The following is a 22,121-nucleotide window of genomic DNA, read 5'->3' on the forward strand; positions in this document are numbered from 1 at the left end:
AGGGCTTGTACCTGGCCTCGTTAATTTAGGGAACACCTGCTTCATGAACTCCTTGCTACAGGGCTTGTCTGCCTGTCCTGCCTTCATCAGGTGGCTGGAGGAGTTCACCACCCAGTACACCAGGGACCAGAAGGAGCCCCCGCCACACCAGCACTTGTCCTTGACCCTGCTGCACCTCCTGAAAGGTACCTAGAGGAGCCATGTACATTGGCAAAGCAAGTCAGCTGACAGGCAGAGAACAGGTTAATTGCTTTATTTCAGAAAAGGACTATATAGATCATCACTAAAAAATCCTAAGAGCCCAACATATACCATAAAGGTATTTTTAAAAAAGTAAATCTAGCCAGGGATTTAGCTTAGTGGTGCTGCCACCTGCCTTGCAAGCGCAAGGTCCTGAGTTTGATCCCTGATACAAAAGAATAAATAAATAAATAAAAAATAAAATCTGGGACCATTTGTTTTAAAATTCGTCAGTTTTAATAACAGCTTTTTAAGTGAGGAAAGAAGTCCACTGCCATGTAAACATTTTCATTGTTAAGAAGTACTTTGGTTTCAAAAACATTTAAAAAAAATGCCTTAGCCTAGGAAATAAGGTCATTCACAAGAAGTATACACATAGGTACCACTCCAGTGTTCAATTTGACATCATCACATCAAAGAAATATAAATAAAATAATAGTGCTTTTTTGTTTTCTTTGTTTTGTTTTCTTGTCTGTCAGCAAAGATTTAAAAATCCACAGTTCTGGCCAGCTGCTGGACAATACATCCACACACTGCTAGTGGGGGTGGGACTTAGTGTACCTTTCTGGAAAGTGGTTTGGTACTGCCCAGTAATAGCTTACAAAATGTTCAGTACTCTTTGGTCCATTGATCCCATGTCTGGGAGTCTATCTCATAGAAGTAGTTAGAAATCTGTACCCTGAGTTGGGCATGGTGGCACACGCCTATAATCCCAGCAGTCTGGAAACTGAGGCAAGAGGATCCCAAGTTTGAGTCCAGCATGGGCTATTTAGTGATTTAGCAAAACTCTGCCTCAAAATAAAATATAAAAAAGGCCGAGGGCATAAATCAGTATGAGGGTCCTGGGTTCAGTCCCCAGTATGAGGGGGCGGGGGGAGAGGGAATGAATATGAGAAAGGACAGAAAGGAGAGGGAGAGAAAGAGAGAAAAACTGATTTACACAGGCTAGAAAAATGAAGTCTCAAGAGCAAACAAGTTTAAGGATGGCTGAACACTAGTTCCCACTTGGAGAGTCACAATATATATTGACTGGGTAAAGATTTGAAGTCATCGAGCCAGGGATTTAGCCCAGTGGTTCTGCTGCCTGCCTCAAAAGCGCAAGGTCCTGAGTTTGATCCCCGGTACCAAAAAAAAAAAACAATGCAAAAGAAGAAAAAAAGATTGGAAGTCATCTGTCCAACTTCATGGGTATTTTTTGATTGTTTCTATTTATTTATTTTAGACTGGGGCTCACTATGTGATCCAGACCAGCCTCAAACTCACTGTATGGTCCAGACTAGCCTGGAACTTGAGATCCTCCTGTCTCAGTCTCCTGAGTGCTGGAAATATAAGCATGCACTACCATGCTCAGCTCTTTGTTGTTTTTTTTGTTTTTGTTTTTGTTTGGTACCGGGGATCGGATTCAGGACCTTGTGCTTGTGAGGCAGGCAGCGGGACCACTGAGCTAAATCCCCGGCCCCCAGCTCTTTGTATTTAAACCAGTTTTTGACTGTAGGAGTGTTTTCATCCCCCTATAACATCTGTTAAAATTTCATGGAATTATACAGAATATGATGTATGCAGAAAGGTCTCCAGCACCTGTCTATAATGGCCAAGAAAAGAAAACAAAGAGAGAGGGAGAGTGAGAAGGGGGAAGGGAGAGGAAAAGGGGAAGGGAAGGGAAAGGAGGACAAAAATGTGAGCGTCTAACAGAATGGTTAAACAGCCAATGGAATTTATGCATGTAGAATCATTTTTATGAAGTGTGTCTTTTTTTTAACTTGAGAAAGGCCATAGGCTATAATATTAAGTTTAAAAGAGCAAGATACAGACTATGATATAACTTGACTTTAACAAGTATAAACTTCCACAGATAAGGACTGGACGGAAAAAGACCAAAGGGTCAGCAGTGGCTGTTTTGGTGTTGTACAGTTATTGATAAGTTTGCAAACCTCATTCACCTTCCCAGTTGCAGGAGATCTGTGATATCTAGGCACCCCCATTTATTTAGCTTTTTGTTTCCAGTTCCTTGTCATGATAAATAGGCTGTAGTGAACGTCCTTTTATGTGATCTCCTTATGCATACAACCTCTTGTATTAGTCACCTTCCTTTTGGTGTGACAAAATACCCGACACACACACACACACAATTTAGAAGAGAGGAGGCTTATTTTGGATCAGTTTCAGAGGTATCAGAAATTACTAGTGGAAGGTGTGGCAGAGGACAGTTGTTCAACCTATGACAGCAAGAAAGCAGAGAGAGGGGAAAGAGCCAGAGAGAGGGGAAGGGGCCTGGGACAAGAATATACACTTCCAGGTCACACCCCCGTGACCTACTTCCTCCAACCAGGCCCCACCTCATAACAACACATTTAACTATGAGCTCATCAATGAATTAATCCACCGATGAGTGTAGCTCTTCAAAGAGCCAACCATTTTCCAAAAGCCCACCTCTGAACACATGAGATTTTTGGGGGACAGTAAAGATCTAAACCCTAACATTGTTTCTTTAGCTAGATCTTGAAAAAAATCAAACTGTAAGACATAAAACTGAGCATACATTGCCAAATGGGCCCCATAGCATTTTAAACAAAATTGGGTTAAGGAAGACATTAGAATTTTCCTTGGGAGAGACAAGTGAATAGAACAGGGCTCCCCAAACAGTACGGAAGGAGGAAGGAAGTCCCTTCTTCACTCTGCTCCCTGTGTCCTGGAAGGTAAAGCACTGGCCCCATAGTGTACACTCTGACAGGCTGAGCATCAGGCCTTCTCAGCACTGGCTGCCCAGGCTCCTGCTTTCTCACATCTTGCCACTGAAGGTCACCAGTCATACTAACAGGCATGAGGGTGAGGATGGATTGAGGGCAGGGGTACTTAAGTGTTCAGATCCTCCAGACTCAGAGCCTTGAAGTATTTAAAAGAATCTCTCAAGACCACTGATAGCAAGTCAGAAAAGAAACAATCTGGGCCTACTTGCCTGGGGAGTCATTGCATTTGCAGGCCCCTCCTTGATCTCCCACACTGTAGCAGTACAGGTCTGGTGCAATGTCTTGTGGGAAGCAGGGAGTCAAGAGCAGGACTCAGCATCCTGTGACCGTTAGGCCAAATCCACCCTGCCCCAGCCATGTTCATTTGTTTAGGTGTTGCCTGTGGAGGCTTTTGCGCAGCCAAAGTGAGTGGTTGCAACAGAGAACATAGAGCCCTTTACAGAAAAAGTGCCAACCCCAGCCTAGGTATAATTATAAATTCATAAAGCTGCTTTAGAGGTTTGTTTTTGTTTATTAGGTTTGATTCTACTTTTGAATGCAGAGCAAAGTACTCAGCAAGCCCTTTCAGGCTGCCTCACATAGCTTGGTACAATTTGCCAAGATAATAAGAAACTCAAATGCAAACAAGCAAAGTCCTCAAGCCATGGGAGAGAGTGCTGTGCAGAGGAATTAAACACTGGTGTGGGGCTGGACTTGATGAGTGTTTCAGGGCCCTGAGAGTGGTGGGTTAAAGTCATTTTACTCAGTAAGAACTTGAAACAGTAAATTTATGGCTAATGATAGTAATTTGAAGATCCAGAAATCAGTTACTCTGTTTAAATGCTGCAACCTCATGCAAACTCACATTCTTTCATAATAGCGTACTAAGTACTCCAAAAGGCTAACAGGAGTGATGAAAGGGGTCTAATTCCACAGTGTACAGTCCTTGAATTCTAATTAACTTTGATAACAGTGTACTGTATAGGCTTCCAGGTAAGTTTAACAATTGCCTTACCTTTTGTTTCCAGCTTTGTCCTGCCAAGAAGTGACCGAGGATGAGGTCTTAGATGCCAGCTGCTTGCTGGATGTCTTGAGGATGTACAGATGGCAGATCTCTTCCTTTGAAGAACAGGTAAAGACAACATACAAACAAGCTTAGCTTGGAGATCCTTTCTCCTGGTGAGTGGGCCTGACCTTCCGCTGGAATGTACATCTCTCACATTTTAAACAAACTTACTGTTCTGGGATGAGATCCCTACCTTTCTTCTTGCTCTCATGATCAGAGAGAATGTACAGCTCTTTGTCACCCAGTGAAAGGAAGGTTAGCAGGATGGGACATAAACAATTGTCAGCGAACATTTTTTCAGTTCCCAAGTGACTTTGCACTTTGGTGGCTGATAAGGATGTCTGGTGGGTCCTTTAGAAAGAGGCAAGTAACTTTACTTTGGTGCCTCAGAGATTCAGTAAAACTATTTTTGGGCTCACTCTCCTTTTTAAAAAGTGAGTCTTGGGCTGGGGATTTAGGTCAATGGTTCCACCGCCTGCTTTGTAAGCGCAAGGTCCCGAGTTCGATTCCCGGTACCAAAAAAAAAAAAGTGAGTCTTGGTGGCACCTGTAAGGCCAGCACTCCGGAGGCTGAGGCCCGAGGATCATGAGTTCAAGGCCAGCTTGGGTAGGCTACATAGTGAGTTCAAGGTTAGCCTGGACTACTGGCAAGACCCTGTCTGAAAAGAAAAAAACCCCAGTCAGTTTTAAGAGGTTGGCTTAAAGTGGCCCCAAAGTTGGAGCAATTGTCACATGCAGCCCCATAGCTTCAGTTTCACTGCTGTTTTTGGAGCCCAGAGAGGGCGGTGCTTCGCTCCTCCTCCCAGTCCACTAGGACCAAGAGCAAGGAGGCCAGCAGGGGGAAGCTCCAGGCTGAGAAATGTTAGCTTTACTGGCACACTCCCCAGCCATGTTTCTTAGATGGCCTTGTCCTGCTTCTGCTGCCACTGTCCAGACACTAGAAGAGAGAATGGAGCGGGTGGCAGCTTTTAGGACCTCCCCAAACTGTGGGACTGGAGTGAGAGGCATTTAAAAAACATGACAAGGAAGCTGATAAGGCTTCCTGGTCAACCTTCCCCTTTGTATTGTTTGGTATTGGATATTAAACATAGGGCCTTGCACATGCTAGGCAAGCACTCTACCACTGAGCTACATCTTTGGTACTTTTAAAAAATTTTTTATTTTGAGACAAGGTCTCACTAAGTTGAGATAGGCTGGCCTGTTCTGAACTTGGGATCCTCTTGCCTCAGTTTCCTGAGTAGCTAGGATCACAGGGATGTGCCATTGTGCCCAACCTAACTCTCCTTATTTTAAGAATCATCTCTTGTTTCCACATTAATCTGAAGCCGTGTGTTCATTTTTAAACACAATGTTGCTGATATCCACACTTTCTTAAAATGCATCTCAATTAATCCAATTGTGTGTTTAAGTGTTTTCCCATTTAGAAAATACTTTTTAGTCTTTCTCTGGTGACTAGAATTATTTGACTACATTGTACATTTAAAAATTGTTAAGATGGTGAATTTTATGTTATGTATATATTACCATGACTTTTTAAAATTGCCTCTTTGAAGTCCAGTGGAATGGAGGAATGGAGGTCAGGGCCATCTCAGGTAAGCTGACAGCCTCAGAGACCAGTCGCATGAAGACAGCCATCTGCTTTCTTTCCTTCTTGCTCCTCTTGGGCCCTTGAGTTGAGGGTCTTACTTGTGAAAATCTCTAGTGTGACAACAGTTCCCAATCAACAGGAAGGGCCCTGAGAATGTAGAAAGGCAAACTGTCCCTATTAGCCTTTAGGTTGGGAGGAGGTTTGCCAGATGGGTCACTAGGCAGTGGTTCCAATCCTGCCCTTGCCTCATCGAGCCTTTCTGAGGAATTCTTTGCCCGTTTACAGGATGCTCATGAATTATTCCACGTCATTACCTCATCCCTGGAAGATGAGCGAGATCATCAACCACGGGTCACACATTTGTTCGATGTCCATTCCCTGGAGGTAAACCATTAATATTTTCAAATATACTTCATCCAGTTTAAGCATATTTAATAAGTATAGGAAACACAAATAGTAGCTTCATACAACCTTAAACACAAAAATGTAAGATCTAATGAAAGTCGGGAGTGGGAATAAGGATGGGGAGGGTCCTGAACTACATACTTTGCAGTTGGTACCTCTGTGATGCCACCCTCTTGAAAATGATCTGTTGCTACAATTCATGCTGGCTTTGAAAAGAAAGAATGTATTATTTTCTCCTGTTTAATAGAGGAAATAAGGGGTCTTAGAATTGCTAACTGGGTCCTCATTTTCCTATAACAGTGAAATATTTAGGGAGTTGATAAAAGTTAACCAGTAAAGGGGGAAAAATATTCTGAAGAAAAACATGTTTCAATTGCATTTGGCAAAAGAATATGCATAGTAACCAACCAAACAGAATAATTAGAACTACTTTTTGAAACGTGGGGTTTGTGGGAAGTTGATTTTGATGGTGCAATCAGCACAAAAACTTGTAAGATTTTGGGAGTGGTGAGGGTGATAAACGATTGCAGTAGGGTTTTCAGCCTGTTTCTCTTTTTTCCCCTACAGCAGCAGTCAGAAATAACTCCCAAACAAATAACCTGCCGCACAAGAGGTAGTTGTTTTCCACTGAAATGTAACAAATAAGATATGTGCTTTTTCAATATGACAATAATTTTCTTGTTTTTAAAAGCTTTATTATCTTTCCTCATGACACAGTCTGAACTGTGATGTACTTGCAAAGGGACTTGTGTTTTGGAAACAGTGTAAAATGGCTTTCTTGGTGTTTCCTCACCAGATATACTTACTTAACACAGAGGTTTACTTCAAATAAGGGTTTTCTTTTTATCTCCTTGAATTTCGTATCCTAGCTTACTCAGTAAGCTGAATCTGTTTCATCCTCAGCGTTTCCACTTTGGGCAACCTTTACTGCAAATTATCACAGTTCTCTAGAAATCCCTGTTTTCTAAGCACTTAAAAAATAAAATTGACACACCAGTTCCTTTGTGCCTCGGTAGTAATAGGAAGACATATTTTTCAAGCCCATATTGTATTCAAGGTATTGCAGTTCCTCACCTAAGCTTCACAACAACTCTGTGAAGTTGGTGATATTGGAGACATTGGAATAATAATTATCCTGGTTTCCAGCAAACAGAACATACAGAGATAAAGGACTTCCATGTTACCTAGCTAACAAGAAGCAGACCTCGCTGGGGATGTAGCTCTGCGCCACCGAGCCTGCCTCCCAAGCACAAGGTCCAGAGTTCGATCCCTGGTACAAAAAAAAAAGTACCCAAAAATAGGGTAGCAAAAAAAAAAAAACCAGCAATAGGAAACAGGAGATTGATCTGGGGGCTGGGGATTTAGCTCAGTGGCACCGTGCCTGCCTGGAAAGCTCAAGGTCCTGACTCTGATCCTCAGTACAGCAAAATAATAATAATAATAATAATAATAATAATAAATAAAATAAAATAAATTTTTTAAAAAAGAAGAAGAAGCAGAGCCAGGACTCAGTCCAGGACTGCCTGACTTCAGAGCCCTTGTTTCTCACTAATGTTTTGTTTACTCAGCCCCATTCTCAACCTGAGAACATCCCAGTTCTTCAGCACTTGCTTGTTCTGGTCATTTCAGAAATGGATCTCACTTAACAGTGGTATCCTTCTTTTGAGTTCTCTAACATTTTAAGCATATATTTATAAAAAGATGTTATTAAACACAGTTTCCTTTTTTAAAGTGTAGCTATATTCATTATCTGGAAATCACATGTAAAGTTCTGTAGAAATTCTATGAAGGAATAGGGTGTCTATTTGATGGAAGTCAGTAAGGAAAGTTCTTTCTATATACTTTTCAAGAACAGTTTCTACTGCATACTAAAAAGAAGGGAGAAGTTTGAAGTTGATGCTAAAGGACTAAAAATGTCGTATCAGAAGATGTTTTGCATTCCAGGGTCTCCTCATCCCACGTCCGATCACTGGAAGTCTCAACACCCATTTCATGGAAGACTTACTAGTAATATGGTCTGCAAACACTGTGAACACCAGGTAAATACATTTCCTATCCTTGATATCTCCTGATGAGATTTTCTTTGAAATTAAGATTCATGAAATTTTGTGATTGCCTGGGCTCTAGACACACACACACACACACACACACACACACACACACACACACACACACACACACACACACACACTGCATTCTCTTCTCATTCTCTCCTCTTCCCAGCCCCTGTAAGCTTTGCCTGTTCTGGATATTTCCTACAAATGGAGTCACTCATACCATAGGTGTCCTTTTGTGTCTGTTTTTTTTTCACTTCACGTAATATTTTCAAGGTGCTCACATATTTTGGCATGTACTTCCTGTTTATAACCAAGTAATATTGAGTTGCATAGATGAACCACATGTTTATCCATCTGCTCATCAGTTGATAGGCATTTGGATCATTTCCTCTTTTGGGGGAATTATTTACAAGGTTTTGTGTACACATTTTTCTGTGGGCATACATTTTCATTTCAGTTGGGTATATACCTAGGAGGAGAATTGCTACCTCATGTAATAACTGCATTTAACCTTCTGAGGGACTGCCAGACTATCTTCCAAAATGGTGGTTTCTCCATAGCCTTCCCAACACTTATACTGTCTGACTTTTTGATTCTGGCCAGTCTTGTAGTGATAAAGTGGTATCTCATTGTAGGATTTATCCCTAAATTATTGAGATATAATTGACCAATAAAAATTGTATATATTTAAGGTATACAAAGTGATGATTTTATATACACTGTGAAAATTTTACCACAATCAAGCTAATTAACATATTCATCTTCTCATAGTTACTTTATGTGTGTGCCCACATGCATGTGGTGAGAACAGTTAAGATCTACTCTCTTAGCAGGTTTCAGGTGTACAATGCAGTATTATTAACTGTAGTCATCATGTTGTATGCTAGATTGCCAGAACTTATTCATCTTATCACTGAAGGCCCCACCTTGGCAGTCATCATTCTATTCTCTGCTTCTGTGAGTTCGACTTTTCTAGATTCACATTTAAGTGCAATCATGTGGTATGTGTCTTTCTCTGTCTGGATTACTTAATTTGGATATGTTACCTTCCAGGTTCATCCATTTTTGTCATAAATGGCAGGATTTCCTCTTTCAATGGCCAAATAATATTCCATTGTGTATACATCTGTGTCTATATCAATGTATATAAATGTATATGTATAGTATCTCTACGTATATATGTTTCTCTCTCCATATATACATGTATCTATCTATCTATCTATCTATCTATCTATCTATCTATCTATTTATTTATTTATTTATTGGTACCGGGGATTGAACTCTGGTCCTTGCGCTTGCGTAGCAGGCAGCGAAACCACTGAGCTAAATCCCCGGCCCAATCTATTTATTTTTTGACAGACACTTAGGTTGTTTGTTTATCTTGGCTGTTGTGAATAATGCTGAGGTTTGGATTTCACCTCCTTCAGGTATATTCCCGGAAGAGGGAATGCTAGGTTATACACTAATTTTTCTTTTTTGTGTGTGTTTGGGGTTGATACTGGGAATTGAACTCAGGACCTTCATGCTGAACTATATCCCTACCCCATTTTATTTTATTTTATTTTTTATTTCATTTCATTTTTTTAGAAATTTGAGACAGGGTCTTGCTGAGTTGCTAAATTCTCCAGGGTGGTCTTCAATTTGGGATCCTCCTGCCTCTGCCTCCTGGAGTTCTGGGATTAAGGAATGTATTACCACACCCAGCTAAGTGGAAACTCTTATACATTGTTGATGAGGATGCAAATTGGTATAGTCATTGTGGAAAACAGTACGGAGATTCTTCAAAAAATTAAAAAGAGAGTCAGGCATGGTGATACATACCTATAGTCCTAGCACTCTAGGAGGATGAGGCAGAAGGATTGCGAGTTTGAGCCTAGCCTGGGTAACTTAATAACTTAGTGAGATCCTGTTTCAAAATAAAAAAAATAAAAATGGGCTAGGGGATGTAGTTCAGTGAGAAGAATCTGGATTCAATCTCCAATACCCCCCCCCCACAAAATTCCCTTTTCTTCACACTCTTTCCAACATTTGTTATTTCTTGTCTTTTTTTAGTAATAGCCCTCCAAACATGTGGGTGATACTTCACTGGGTTTTGATTTGCATTTCCCCTGTGATTAGTGATTTGAAAACTTCCTGTGCTCGTTCGTATGTCTTCCTCGGAAAAATGCCTTTTCAGATCCTCTGTCTAATTTTTAATAGTTTTTTTTTATTTTTTGCAGGGGGAGGAGTTTTTGCTGTTGATTTGTATGAGTTCCTTCCATATTTTAGATATTAATCCACATATATATATATATATATATATATATATATATATATATAGTTTGCAAATATTTTCTTCCATTCCCAGTTTCCTTTTTTTGTTTTTTCATTTGCTATCTCATTTTGGTTGGCATTATCCTGATGATTAATGTATGTGGAATTAAAAAAAATAAAGTTCATATCATACATTACAATTACTTAATATTCTTACATATCTTTCATTTTTATTTTATTTTATTTTATTTTTTTTAAGACAGGGTCTCACTTTGTAGTTCAGGCTAGCTCTGAATTCACTATTGTACCCCAGGCTGGCCTGGAACTCAACAACAATCCTCCTGCCTCAGCCTCCTGAGTGCTGGGATAACAGGCATGCACCACCACACCCAGCTCTTATGTCCATCATCTCTTATTTTTTCTTTGTACTTTATTTATATTTTGAAGGTATATGTGGAATTAAAATGTTTTTATTTTCTGACTATATACTACTAGTTTATAGAAATAGGTTTTATTTCTCAAACTTGCTTGCAAAAATTTATTCATTAGTTCTAGAAGTCTTATTGTAGATTGTAAATAATCATATCTGAATAGGAATAATTTTAGTTTGTTCCCTTCTTTCTTTCTTTTATTTATTTTTTTGCCTTATACCCTCAGTGGCACCTCTGGTGCCAAGGTAAGTAAGAATAGTGATGGCAGACATCTTTGTTTTGTTTTAAATCTTATGATGCAGGTACCAGGTGTTTCATAATTAAGTATGGTATTAGCTTTTGGTTTTAGTATACTCTTCTATTGAGAAGTTTCCCTTCTGTTCCTAGTTTGCTGAGAGTTTTTATGATGAATCGTGATTGAATCTTGTCATGCATTTTCTGTATCTATTGAGATGATCATATTTTATCATTTTATCTTGTTAATGTGCTAACTTATAGTTTTTTTTTCTAATATTAAATCAGCCTTGCATTTCTGAGGTAAACCTCTTTATGGTGTATTAGTGGGGTTTTTTTGTATTATTGGATTTGATTTGCTAAGATTTTCTAAAGGATATTAGTCATGATTATGAGGATATTGGCCTTACAGTTTTCTTTTGTAATGTCTTTGTCAGGCTTTGCTATGAGGATTGTGCTAGGCTTATGAAATAATCTAGGAAGTGTTCCCTCCTCTGTTTCCTGAAAGATTTTGTTTAATATTGGTGTTATTTCTTCCTTAAGTACTTGCTGGAATTTGTTTGTTTCTTCTGTCTTTTTTCTTTTTAAGTTTTGGATTGAATTTAAGTACATATGCTATAATGAGTTGACTTTTGTCATGATAAAATGTCTTTCTTCATCTCTGATTCAAACCTATTTGAATGATTTTGTTTTCATTAAGTAGTAGTTCTTTGGTTTATCCTCCTCCCCCTCTTCTTCTTTTTCTTTGGCAATACTGAGGATTGAACCCAATGCCTCATGCATGCTCAGTAAGTACTCTACCACTGAGCATATCCTTAGCCCTTTTTTTTTTTTTTTTTTTAGTTTGAGACAGTATCTCACTAAGTTGCCCAGGCTGACCTTGAATTTGTTATCCTGCTGCCTCAGCCTCATGAGTAGCTAGGATTACAGGCATGCACCACCAGGCCTGACCTACTCCCTTTTTTTCTTGTTTTTTTATCCTTCACCACCAGGTGCTAGAGATTGAACCCAGGAGCACTCTACCACTGAGCTATATCCCCAGTCCTTTATTTTGAGACAGGATCTCACTAAATCACTAAATTGCCCAGGCTGGGCTCGAAATTTTGATCTTCCTGCCTCAGTCTCTCTCAGTGCTGGGATTGCACCCAAAGTCACCATACCTGGCTCTTTTTATTTTTGAGCTGTCTTTGTATTTAAAGTAGATAGCATATAATGGGGTCTTTTTTCTATCCATCTTGGCAATCTGCCTTTTAATTGGAATGTTTAGTCCATTTACATTTAATGTAAGCATTTATAAGATCTAACTTAGAGAGCCGGGGATTTAGCTCAGTGGTTCCGCCACCTGCCTCGCAAGCACAAGGTCCTGAGTTTGATCCCTGGTACCAAAAAAAAAAAAATTACGTTATATGATCTAACTTAGGTTCACCATTTTACCATTTGTTTTCTATTTATCATGTATATTTTTTGTTCTTCTGTTCCTCATTTCCTTGCTTCTTTTGTCTTAATCAAATACTTTTAGTATTCTGTTGTAATTCCTTTATTGGCCTTTTATTTATACATTTTTACTAGTTGTCTGTGCATGTGTATATGATTACATCATGTGATTTTACCATACTGTAGTCTATATAGAGCTGATTTAGAGTACTACGCTTGGCCTAGAGTTGATTTATATACCTTGATGTAAGGTACTGGAATGTAATAAAAGTTTAATTCTGTTACCCAGACTTTGTGCTATTTTTATCATATAGATTAGATCTATGTACATTTTATATACATATACCATATTGTGTTATGACTTGCTTTAAATAGTTGTGTATGTTTTCAAGGAATTAAAAGATATTTTAAATTTACCATTTTTTTTCAGTTTACCATGTTTAGTTTTCTTCAGTCTTCTTATAGATCTAAGTCCATATGATGTTTTTTCCCATTAGCCTAAAAAGTTCCATTAACATTTTTGTAGGTCTGCTTGTGACAGATACACTTATATTTCATTTCTATGAAAATATTGTTTTGTTGGACATGGAGGCGCTCTCCTGTAACTGCAACATTTGGGAAGCTGAGGGAGGAGGATTGTTGCAAATTCGAGGCCAGCCTGGACTGTATAGTGAGTTTAAGATCAGCCTGAACTGCATAATGAGATTCTGTCTCAAAATAAACAAAAAACATAAAAATATTGTTATTTTGCCTTGAGTTTTTTGTTTGTTTTGTTTTTGTTTTTGTTTTTGTTTGAGACCGGGTCTCACTATGTAGTTCAGGCTGGCCTTGAACTCACTGCATAGCCCTGGCTGGGCATGAACTCGTGGCTGATACTAAAAATGTATGCCACCGTGTCTGGCTCTACCCTGACATTTGAAGACTAATTTCTTCCTTGAGTCAGCATTTCACTATGTATTTTAGGCTGATCTTGAACTCACTGTGTAGCTCAGGCTGACCTTGAACTGGTAGATATTTTCCTGCCCCAGCCTCCCGAGTGCTGGGATTATAGGTGTCCACCACCACATCCAATCCAAGAATAATTTTGCTATAATTTATACAGAATTTGGGATTGATAGTGTTGTTGTTGTGTTGCTTTGGTTTTAAATTCATTATTTTAAGGACAACATTTGGTTTTCTTCTGGTCTGTATTTTTCAAAACTATGTCATAAAGAAATAGATCTGTATATGAAGTATCATTTTTTACTCTGCTTATAACATTTTCTCTTTATTTATTTATTTTTGGTACCAGGGATCAAACTCAGGACCTTGCGATTGCTAGGCAGGTGGCGGAACCACTGAGCTAAATCCCCGGCAATTTTCCTCTCTATTTTGTCCATCCTGTCCATATAAAGTTTTCTTGTATTTATCCTGCATGGGGTTTAATGGTTTCTGAAGTCTGTATATGTTTTCATCAACTTCAGAAATTTTGTGGCCATTAATTTTTCAAAAATGACTTTATGCCTGTTCTCTACTTACTACTCCACTGATGTTTGTTTCACTGTCACTGATTCCTTATTCATTTTGCCTCAGTCTTTTTCCTCTATCTTCTTCAAACTATCTTCTTCAAACTGTCATCTTCAAGTTTTTCCATCTCCAATCTCTGCCCATTAAGCAGGTTTTTCACTTTAATTATCATTCTTTTTAGTTGTAAAATTTCTTTCTTTCTTTTTTTTTTGTGTGTGTGTGTGCTATTGGTGATTGGACCCAGCACCTTTGTACTGAGCTACATGCCCAGCCCTTTTTATTTTTTATTTTGAGACAGGGTCTCACTATGTTGCCTAGGCTGGGCTTGAACTTGTGATTCACCTGCCTCAGCCTTCCTGAGTGCTGGGATTATAGGTGTGTGCCACCACACACAGCTTCCACTTTCTTTCTTTTTTTTTTTTTTGGTACTGGGGATCAAACTTGGGTCCTTGCACTTGCACAGCAGGGGGCAAAACCACTGAGCTAAATCCCCGGCTCCCCACTTTCTTCTTTTTAATAATTTCTGTACTAAAATCCTCCATTTGTTCCTTCAGTATCACTACATATTTTCCTCTCTGTCCTTGACTGTATTTGTAACACATCTATGAGAATGGGCTGGAGATTTAGCTCAGTGGTTTTGGCACCTACCTGGCAAGCACAAGGTCCTGAGTTTGATCCGCATACCAAAAAACCAAAAACCAAAAAATAAAAATTTCCAATCATGTAATACATCTATGAGGGCCTTGTGTGCTAATTCTACCATCTACATAATCTCTCACTTCACCTTGGGTCACATTTTCCTCTCTCTTTGTAGTGCATATCTGTTTTTTATTTGGATATTCAGCATCTTAATAGAGTCTTTGTATTCTGGTACATTTCTCTGAAGGAAGATGAATTTTGTTCTGGCTAGCAGTTAATTTGGGAGGGTTCAAATTCCACATTCTGTTTCCCTCTCCTTGGGCTGCACCAGTCTCTGCTCCGTTGTCTTAGCTTCCAGCTGCTGCACATTGGCAGGCCCCTGGAGTCCGCCCTGTGCATGTGTGGTTGGTGGTTCACCCTGGAATTGGGTGCAGTCTGTATGCAGAGTTGGCAGCTCATCCTCTCTGTGGCTCCCTCTCTCTGGGATTTCCCTGAGTCTTTCTCTCATAACTCAGTCCCATAACATTGCTGCTTTTTGCTACCTGTTCTGCATAAACTGAATAAAAATGTCACAAATGGGAAAATTTCATTTACGGAATTTCTGTTTTTCTGAGTTGACTTCCTTTTAGTTTTTGCCTTCTTCTGGTATTCTCCAGTCATTCAAATAGTTTTTGTTTTGGTCCAGAATTTGCAACTGTTATCTCAAGGGAGGGTAAGTCTAGCTAGGCTACCCTGCCATTACCAAAAATAGGAATGCTTACCCTATTTTATCATCTACTTTTTTTTTTAATATCACCTACTTTTTTGTTGTTGTTAGTTAGTAGTAAAACATGAATACTTCTCCACATAACCACACATCCTACTACTATATTATTTTTAGTATACTATTTCTTTCTCTTTTTCTTTCTCCTTCCCCTTCCCCTTCTCCTTTTTTTTTCCCCCTTGACTGGGACAGGGTTTTAAGTTGCTAAGTTGCTCAGCCTAGGCTCAAACTTACATCCTCCTGCATCAGTCTCCCAGACTGTTAGAATTACAAGTGTGCACTACTGTGGCTGGCTTATACTATTTCATTCTGTGGACATGCTATAGCATATTTAATCACTCCCTAGAGGTTTCTTTGGTTTTTACCCCCTGCTGGGCATTGCACCCATGACCTTAACACTGTTACCCTGCCCTTTTTTATTTTTTAGTTTTGAGAGAAAGTCTTACAGAGTTGCTAAGTTCTCCAAGCTGAGCTCAAATTTTTTTTTTTTTTGGTACTGGGGATCAAACTCGGGACCTTGCGCTTGTGAGGCAGGTGCCAGAACCACTTAGCTAAGCCCCCAGCCCTAAGCTCAAATTTTTGATCCTCCTGCCTCAGCCCTCCTGGAATCCTAGGATTTCAGGCATGTGCCACCATGCCCAGCTTCAGCTATGCAAATTTTTGTTGTTATGAATAACACCATGATTAAAATCCCCGTAGTTGTGCTCATAGTTATTTCCGCAGCATACGATCTTAAAATTGTTGGGTCAGGTCTGCAATCTTACAGTCTTTCCAAGCTATTCTTTACTGTTATTGGAGCTATTAAGTTTATAAAATTGTTTCTAATAGAATTTTCATCTAAGTACTTTATGTTTTACTATGTTAATGTGAGCATCTAAATATTAAACCATCTCATAGGCATATATCTTCCATCAATTGAATTGATCCTAAGTCCTTTCTGAATTTTCTGCAATATTTGTTTCAGAGTCCTGTTCGATTTGATACCTTTGATAGCCTTTCACTAAGTATTCCAGCTGCCACTTGGGTATGTACTGATCTACATTTATTCAGGGTCTGTTTTGAAAATATTTCAGTCTGGAAGGGCTTTGAGGCCTTTCTTGGGCCTTAGACACCATATGTTATTCAGATACATGGTTCATTGAACTCCTTGAACTTTAATGTGGGATAACAGGGCCTGTTATAGGGAGGGGTAGGTGGATGGTTTTCATTCTGGTGTATAAATTTTGACTTTTTGGAAACATACAGACACCCCTCAAATTCAAAAATATCTAAAACGATGTGGAAGCCTATAATTTTCTACATTACATCCTCTTATTCTTGAATCTCTCAGTAGTTGCAGTGTAGAGTGCTTTGAGTTCCACCTTTGTTCACAAAACACCTAGTTTTGCAGAGCTTTATTGACCACCTGTACCAAAATAAAGCTCTGGCATTCCCTTGCCACCTGCTAATAGTCACCTTTGAATTGTTCCGATTTCCCTCTTCTCTGCAGGGTCATCCATTGACCCTGGACCACTGCCTTCACCACTTCATCTCATCGGAGTCTGTGCGGGATGTTGTATGTGACAACTGTACAAAGGTACGCCTGTGTCATCTCCCTGCCAGCTGGCCTCTGTGCCTCTGTAGTGTCCTCATGCCTATGGCCCTGAGCTCCTCCTACTGCCTATATACAGTGGATCTTTTCAGCCACCGCCATTTCCACCTGACTTGGCTTGGAAAGCAGCTGCCCATGGAGTTTTGTTTCCCAGATGAGTTTCGTTTCATTGAATGTTATAAAAAAAAAGAATGTCATGCCTGCAGTAGGGACATGCCCTTTCCACTTTGCTGTGGTCCTCTCCATCCCTGTTTCTCTCATATCCTGCCCTTTTCACCTATGCTGCCTGCTTGCAGCCCCCATACAACTGAATTTCACCCTCTGAATCAAGAGGAACTGTGTGGACAGAATTCTGAATTCTGAAGACAGACAAAAAAATAGATTATATGCCAGTATCAGAATTCCAGTGTTGATTCTTTTTCTATTTTGTTCATGGTACTGATATTTAAGGATTAAGGGGGATCCATGAAAATATCACAGGTAACTAGGGAGCTGAGTTGATTTCAGCTGGTAGCAGTCAACAGGTTTGCAGGCATTAAAACCAGCTTGATCTGCTGCTTGCCATAGATGTCCTGTTCTAGGGATTTCTTTTTTTTAAATTAGTACATTTATTTCAACATGTGTTCTATAGTGCAGAAATCTTTATTTATTTTTTCCCCTGGTCCTGGGAATTGAACTCAGGACCTTGCACTTGTCAGGCAAGTGAGGCACCACTGAGCTAAATCCCCAGCCCTGTTTTAGGGATTTCTGCAGAGAAATGTTGGTTTTCTTGCAGATTGAAGCAAAAGGAACATTGAACAGGGAAAAAGTGGAACACCAGAGGACCACATTTGTTAAACAGTTAAAACTAGGGAAGGTGAGTCCATGCCACATACTTGCCTGACTTTGCTTTTGAGAGATCCATGTGTGTCGCTCTTGAAACATCTCAGCTCTGTGCCGTTCCTCCCTCGCAGCTCCCTCAGTGCCTGTGCATCCACCTCCAGCGGCTGAGCTGGTCCAGCCATGGCACGCCTCTGAAGCGGCATGAACACGTCCAGTTCAATGAGTTCCTGATGATGGACATCTACAAGTACCGTCTCCTGGGACATAAACCCAGTTGGCACAACCCTAAACTGAGTGAGAACTCAGGGCCTGTGCTGGAACTGCAGGATGGGCCGTCAGCCCCCAAACCAGGTGTGCACCTAAGGACAGACATGGGCCCACAGAGAAGGAATTTGGCATCACCACCTTCTGGGTCCTTTATGACATGAACTCAAGGCTTATGCAGTGGTTGCTTAAATTCTTTTATTTAAATTGGTATATGTTTGCAATACATAATATTCATATCCATTTGGGGGAATTGATATATATATATATATATATTGGTATATGTAATTGAATATATATATATATATGACATATATTGATCATTTTCGATCCTCTTCCTCCCCCTGTTCTTAAGAACATTAGGATTAGGGGTGGAAGAGGGAAGATTTCTTTTCTTTTGTGATACTGAGGATGAACCCAGGACCTCACATGTGCTAGGCATGTGCTCTACTACTGAACTATATCCCCATTCTTCATTACTGTATAATTTTAATCTCCTTAAGAAATCTTGGAACCTGGCATGGAAGTGCATGGCTGTAATCCCAGTACTCTGGGAGGCTGAGGCAGGAGGGTCACAAGTGTGAGTCCAGTTTGGGCAACTTAGTTACTTGGTGAGACTTTGCCTCAAAATAAAAAAATAATAAAAATGGCTGGGGATGTAGCTCAGTGTGAAGGCCTGGGATTCAATCCCTTATACCCTCTTCCCCCGCGACACACACTCAAGAAAAGAAGGGAGAGAGAGACAAATGGAGGGAAGAAGGAAACAGGTTGGGGGAGGGTAGCTCAGCGGTAGAGTCCTTGCCTAGCATGTGTGAGGCCCTGGGTTCCATCCCCAGCACAGCGATAAAATTATACAATATTGAGATACATAGTTTAAAAAACTATTACAGAGGGGCCGGGGATTTAGCTCAGTGGTTCCATCACCTGCCCTACAAGCAAGCAAGGACCCAAGTTCGATCCCTGGTACAAAAAAAACAAAAAACAAAAACAAACTACGGATGAAAAAGTTTTGGGAAAAAAGCTCAAGATTTCAGTCTTGCTTTTTGATCTTTTGACTAAACAACAATTGCCTCACATCATTCCAGTGAATTCTTTTCCTTTCTCTTCTTTTCACTTGCATACAGTCATCTCATTTATACAAGAAATACAGGGAGAAAATGTCCTGCTGACAGTCACTGAACATCTTATTGGGTTGATCTGACTTTTTTTTTGGTACTGGGGATCCCACTTGGGTCCTTGCACTTGCGAGGGGAAAGAGGTGGAACCACTGAGCTAAATCCCCGGCCCTGATATGACTTCTTTAATGAATTATTTATTTAGCTCATTCTATTACTGTCCTCGGCTGAGGTTACTTGTGGATGGGGTCCAAGTTAGGCAAAGTAGCTATTATTACTCTCAGTGATGCTGATGAGAAAAGTGAGGCTCTGTGTGGTGAAATGATTGGTCCAAAGGCAAATAGCAAATGGCAGCACTGGCCTAGAATGTGGTGTTTGGTCAGGCATGGTGGCACACGCCTGTAATCGCAGAACTTGGGAGGGTGAGGCAGGAGGATCTTCATGAGTTCGAGGCCAGCCTGGGCTACATAGTGAGTTCAAGGCCAGCCTGAACTGCATAGCAAGACCCTGTCTCAAAAAAGAAGAATGTGGTGTTTGGCAGTTTTCTGAAGATATCTTATGTGGCACGTTGAGTACTTTTGAGTCACAGATAACTGACCTGTAGGCTCCAGACCTGACCTCACCACCTGCCCACTGCCCCCAAGGAAGTCAAGACTGTCTTCCTGGACCCCATACTTTCCTGACTCTATGACCCTTACTCCTTTTCTTCTTTACAACTATAACTGGATGACCTGGCAAAACATCCTTTCAGGGAGACTGCGTTTTGGTCTTTCTCACCAGGTCACTAGATGGACATCAGGAACAGCTAAGGTAGGGAACCAGCTCAGTCTTTAGCTGTTGTTTTCAATCAAGGCTCTCTTCGCCTTGGCCTCCTCCTCTACAGGCTTGGGTGCAGGTCGGCTGTGTTAAGAGCATGGTGGCTACAGTTGAAGATGACAACAGTGAACTACATAGTACATAGAAGCCCCCAAATATAACACCTGAAGTGATGTAAATGCCACCTTCATTATTTTACCCACACTCATAAACATTTGTTAGTGCTTTACACTGGGGGTCTCCCTTAGAAGCTGACAGAATAAAAGAAAAGAGTGTGTAGATCATTGACTCAACACAGAGCAACAAGGCATATTGAGCAATTGGTTGTCATCACTAGGTGAAGGGTGGCTGGCATCTAGCAGGTAGAGGTTAGAGATGCTACAAACCCTGCAGAATGCACAGCATACACCTCCACAGCGAGGAATTAGCCCAAAATGTTAACAGTGCCAGAGTTGAGAAACCTTGGTGTAGGTGAGAAGCCAGTCAACTAATATTGCTTAACTTTGATGCATGTCCTTAGCAAATGGGGATTGTATGCTCAAAGATTCAGAGTTGTCAAGACTAGCAGTAGATCTGGTGCTAGGTATGCTGACAAATAGGTGGGAAATTTTATGAATCAATGTAATATAAAATGAGATGTACTTTTCTTTGTATCATTATTGGGAGTTCATTTTCAAGGTAATCAAAGCCTAAAGTCCCTGCTAATTTTCATCAACTTGGGCGTTTTTTCTCTTGCAGTTCTGAATCAGCCAGGGGCCCCCAAGACACAACTTTTTATGAATGGCGCCTGTTCCCCATCTTTATTGCCAACCCTGACACCTGTGATGCCCTTCCCTCTCCCAGCTGTTCCTGACTACAGGTGAGTTGTTCTTTTTTTTTTTGGTAAAAAAAATCTCACCCAGCCCCAGGTGAGTTGTTCTTCTAAGTGACACATTCTTTGTTCCCTGTGGACTGCTGCCTCACTTAGTTTTTGAAATGTTTTTCCTTGAAATAAATTAATGAAGAGGTAAAGATTAATTTTTTTCCTGGTAATGGGGATCAAACTCAGGACCTTGCACTTGCCAGGCAGATGCGGTGCTGCTGAAAATCCCAGGCCAAAGATTAATTTTTCTTTCTTTTTTTTTTTGTACCGGGGATCAAACTCGGGTCCTTGTGCTTGTGAGGCAGGCGGCGGAACCACTGAGCTAAATCCCCGGCCCCTAAAGATTTATTTTTAAATGTCATTTTAAGTTGGAATTTCACTGTTGATTATACATTCCCATTTTTGTTCAAAATGGAAATCATTTTAAAAAAAACAGGGCCGGGGATTTAGCTCAGTGGTTCTGGTGCCTGCCTCACAAGCTCAAGGTCCTGAGGTAGATCCCCAGTACCAAAAATAAATAAATAAATAAATAAATAAATAAATAAATAAATAAATAGAATTATAAAGGTACATAAAATTTATGTATATACATGCATGAGTGATAAATATGTAGGTATAAAGTACAAAGAAAATTTTAAATTTCTGGGAATACCATCTAGATACTAATTAATATGCATACACATATTCTACACACATTACAAATATACACATAATCACTTGATACAGGCATCCATATATACACAAATTACATATGTACTCAGAGACTAGACATCCTGCCTTACCAATAAATACAGATCTGTGTTTCTTTTTATGTTTTTTTATTTTTTTAAATTTATTTTTATTTTTATTTTTGGTACTGGGGATTGAACTCAGGACCTTGAGCTTTCGAGGTGGGTGCTGGAACCACTGAGCTAAATCCCCAGCCCTACAGATCTGTGTTTCAGTGGTTGTATAGTATTCAGTTGCTACGGGCATACAGTGGACCCTTGGGTTACAACCAGCCTGACAAATAAACAACTTGGGTTATGACTGGAATTTTAGTTTTAACTTATGACCAAAGTCTTGAGTTACGACCTGAATGCCAGCCACTTGTGCTTCCAGATGGTCTGAGATACAGATTTAACCCTTAAAGAGTTCTGGAGGGAACATTACAACATCCTTTCCTGTGTGGGGTTAACTGAGAAATCCTGGCCCAGTGTCTCTCTAAGTACACTGAGATCTGCCTGGAAGAAAGTGCGGCCTAAAATTATACAGGAGAGGGTCGGGGATTTAGCTCAGTGGTTCTGTCGTCTGTCTTGCAAGCACAAGGA

The 22,121-nt window shown here is 40.1% G+C and overlaps 1 protein-coding gene across 5 annotated transcripts in view; it reads left to right on the plus strand.

Moving 5' to 3' along the window:
• Positions 1-22,121, plus strand: part of Usp30 (ubiquitin specific peptidase 30) — a 37,638-nt gene that overhangs the window by 4,691 nt on the left and 10,826 nt on the right. For 4 of the 5 annotated variants that reach the window (XR_015446237.1, XM_004843632.4, XM_021257332.2 and 1 more), the window contains 10 exons: positions 3-185; positions 3,995-4,098; positions 5,905-6,003; positions 6,592-6,637; positions 7,969-8,063; positions 16,306-16,365; positions 16,831-16,917; positions 17,708-17,788; positions 17,886-18,105; positions 20,688-20,808. Coding sequence is in view for 4 of the 5 variants with exons in the window: in XM_004843632.4 (XP_004843689.1) it covers positions 3-185; positions 3,995-4,098; positions 5,905-6,003; positions 6,592-6,637; positions 7,969-8,063; positions 16,306-16,365; positions 16,831-16,917; positions 17,708-17,788; positions 17,886-18,105; positions 20,688-20,808 (1,096 nt within the window). In the remaining variant the exon portion in view is untranslated. The remainder of the gene's footprint in view (positions 1-2; positions 186-3,994; positions 4,099-5,904; positions 6,004-6,591; positions 6,638-7,968; positions 8,064-16,305; positions 16,366-16,830; positions 16,918-17,707; positions 17,789-17,885; positions 18,106-20,687; positions 20,809-22,121) is intronic. The other variant, XM_021257331.2, reaches the window with a different exon arrangement.

The sequence above is a fragment of the Heterocephalus glaber genome, unplaced genomic scaffold (genome assembly GCF_053883595.1).
Source record: "Heterocephalus glaber isolate CG9 unplaced genomic scaffold, H.glaber_assembly_v1.0 deba00001687, whole genome shotgun sequence".
NCBI lineage: Eukaryota > Metazoa > Chordata > Mammalia > Rodentia > Bathyergidae > Heterocephalus > Heterocephalus glaber.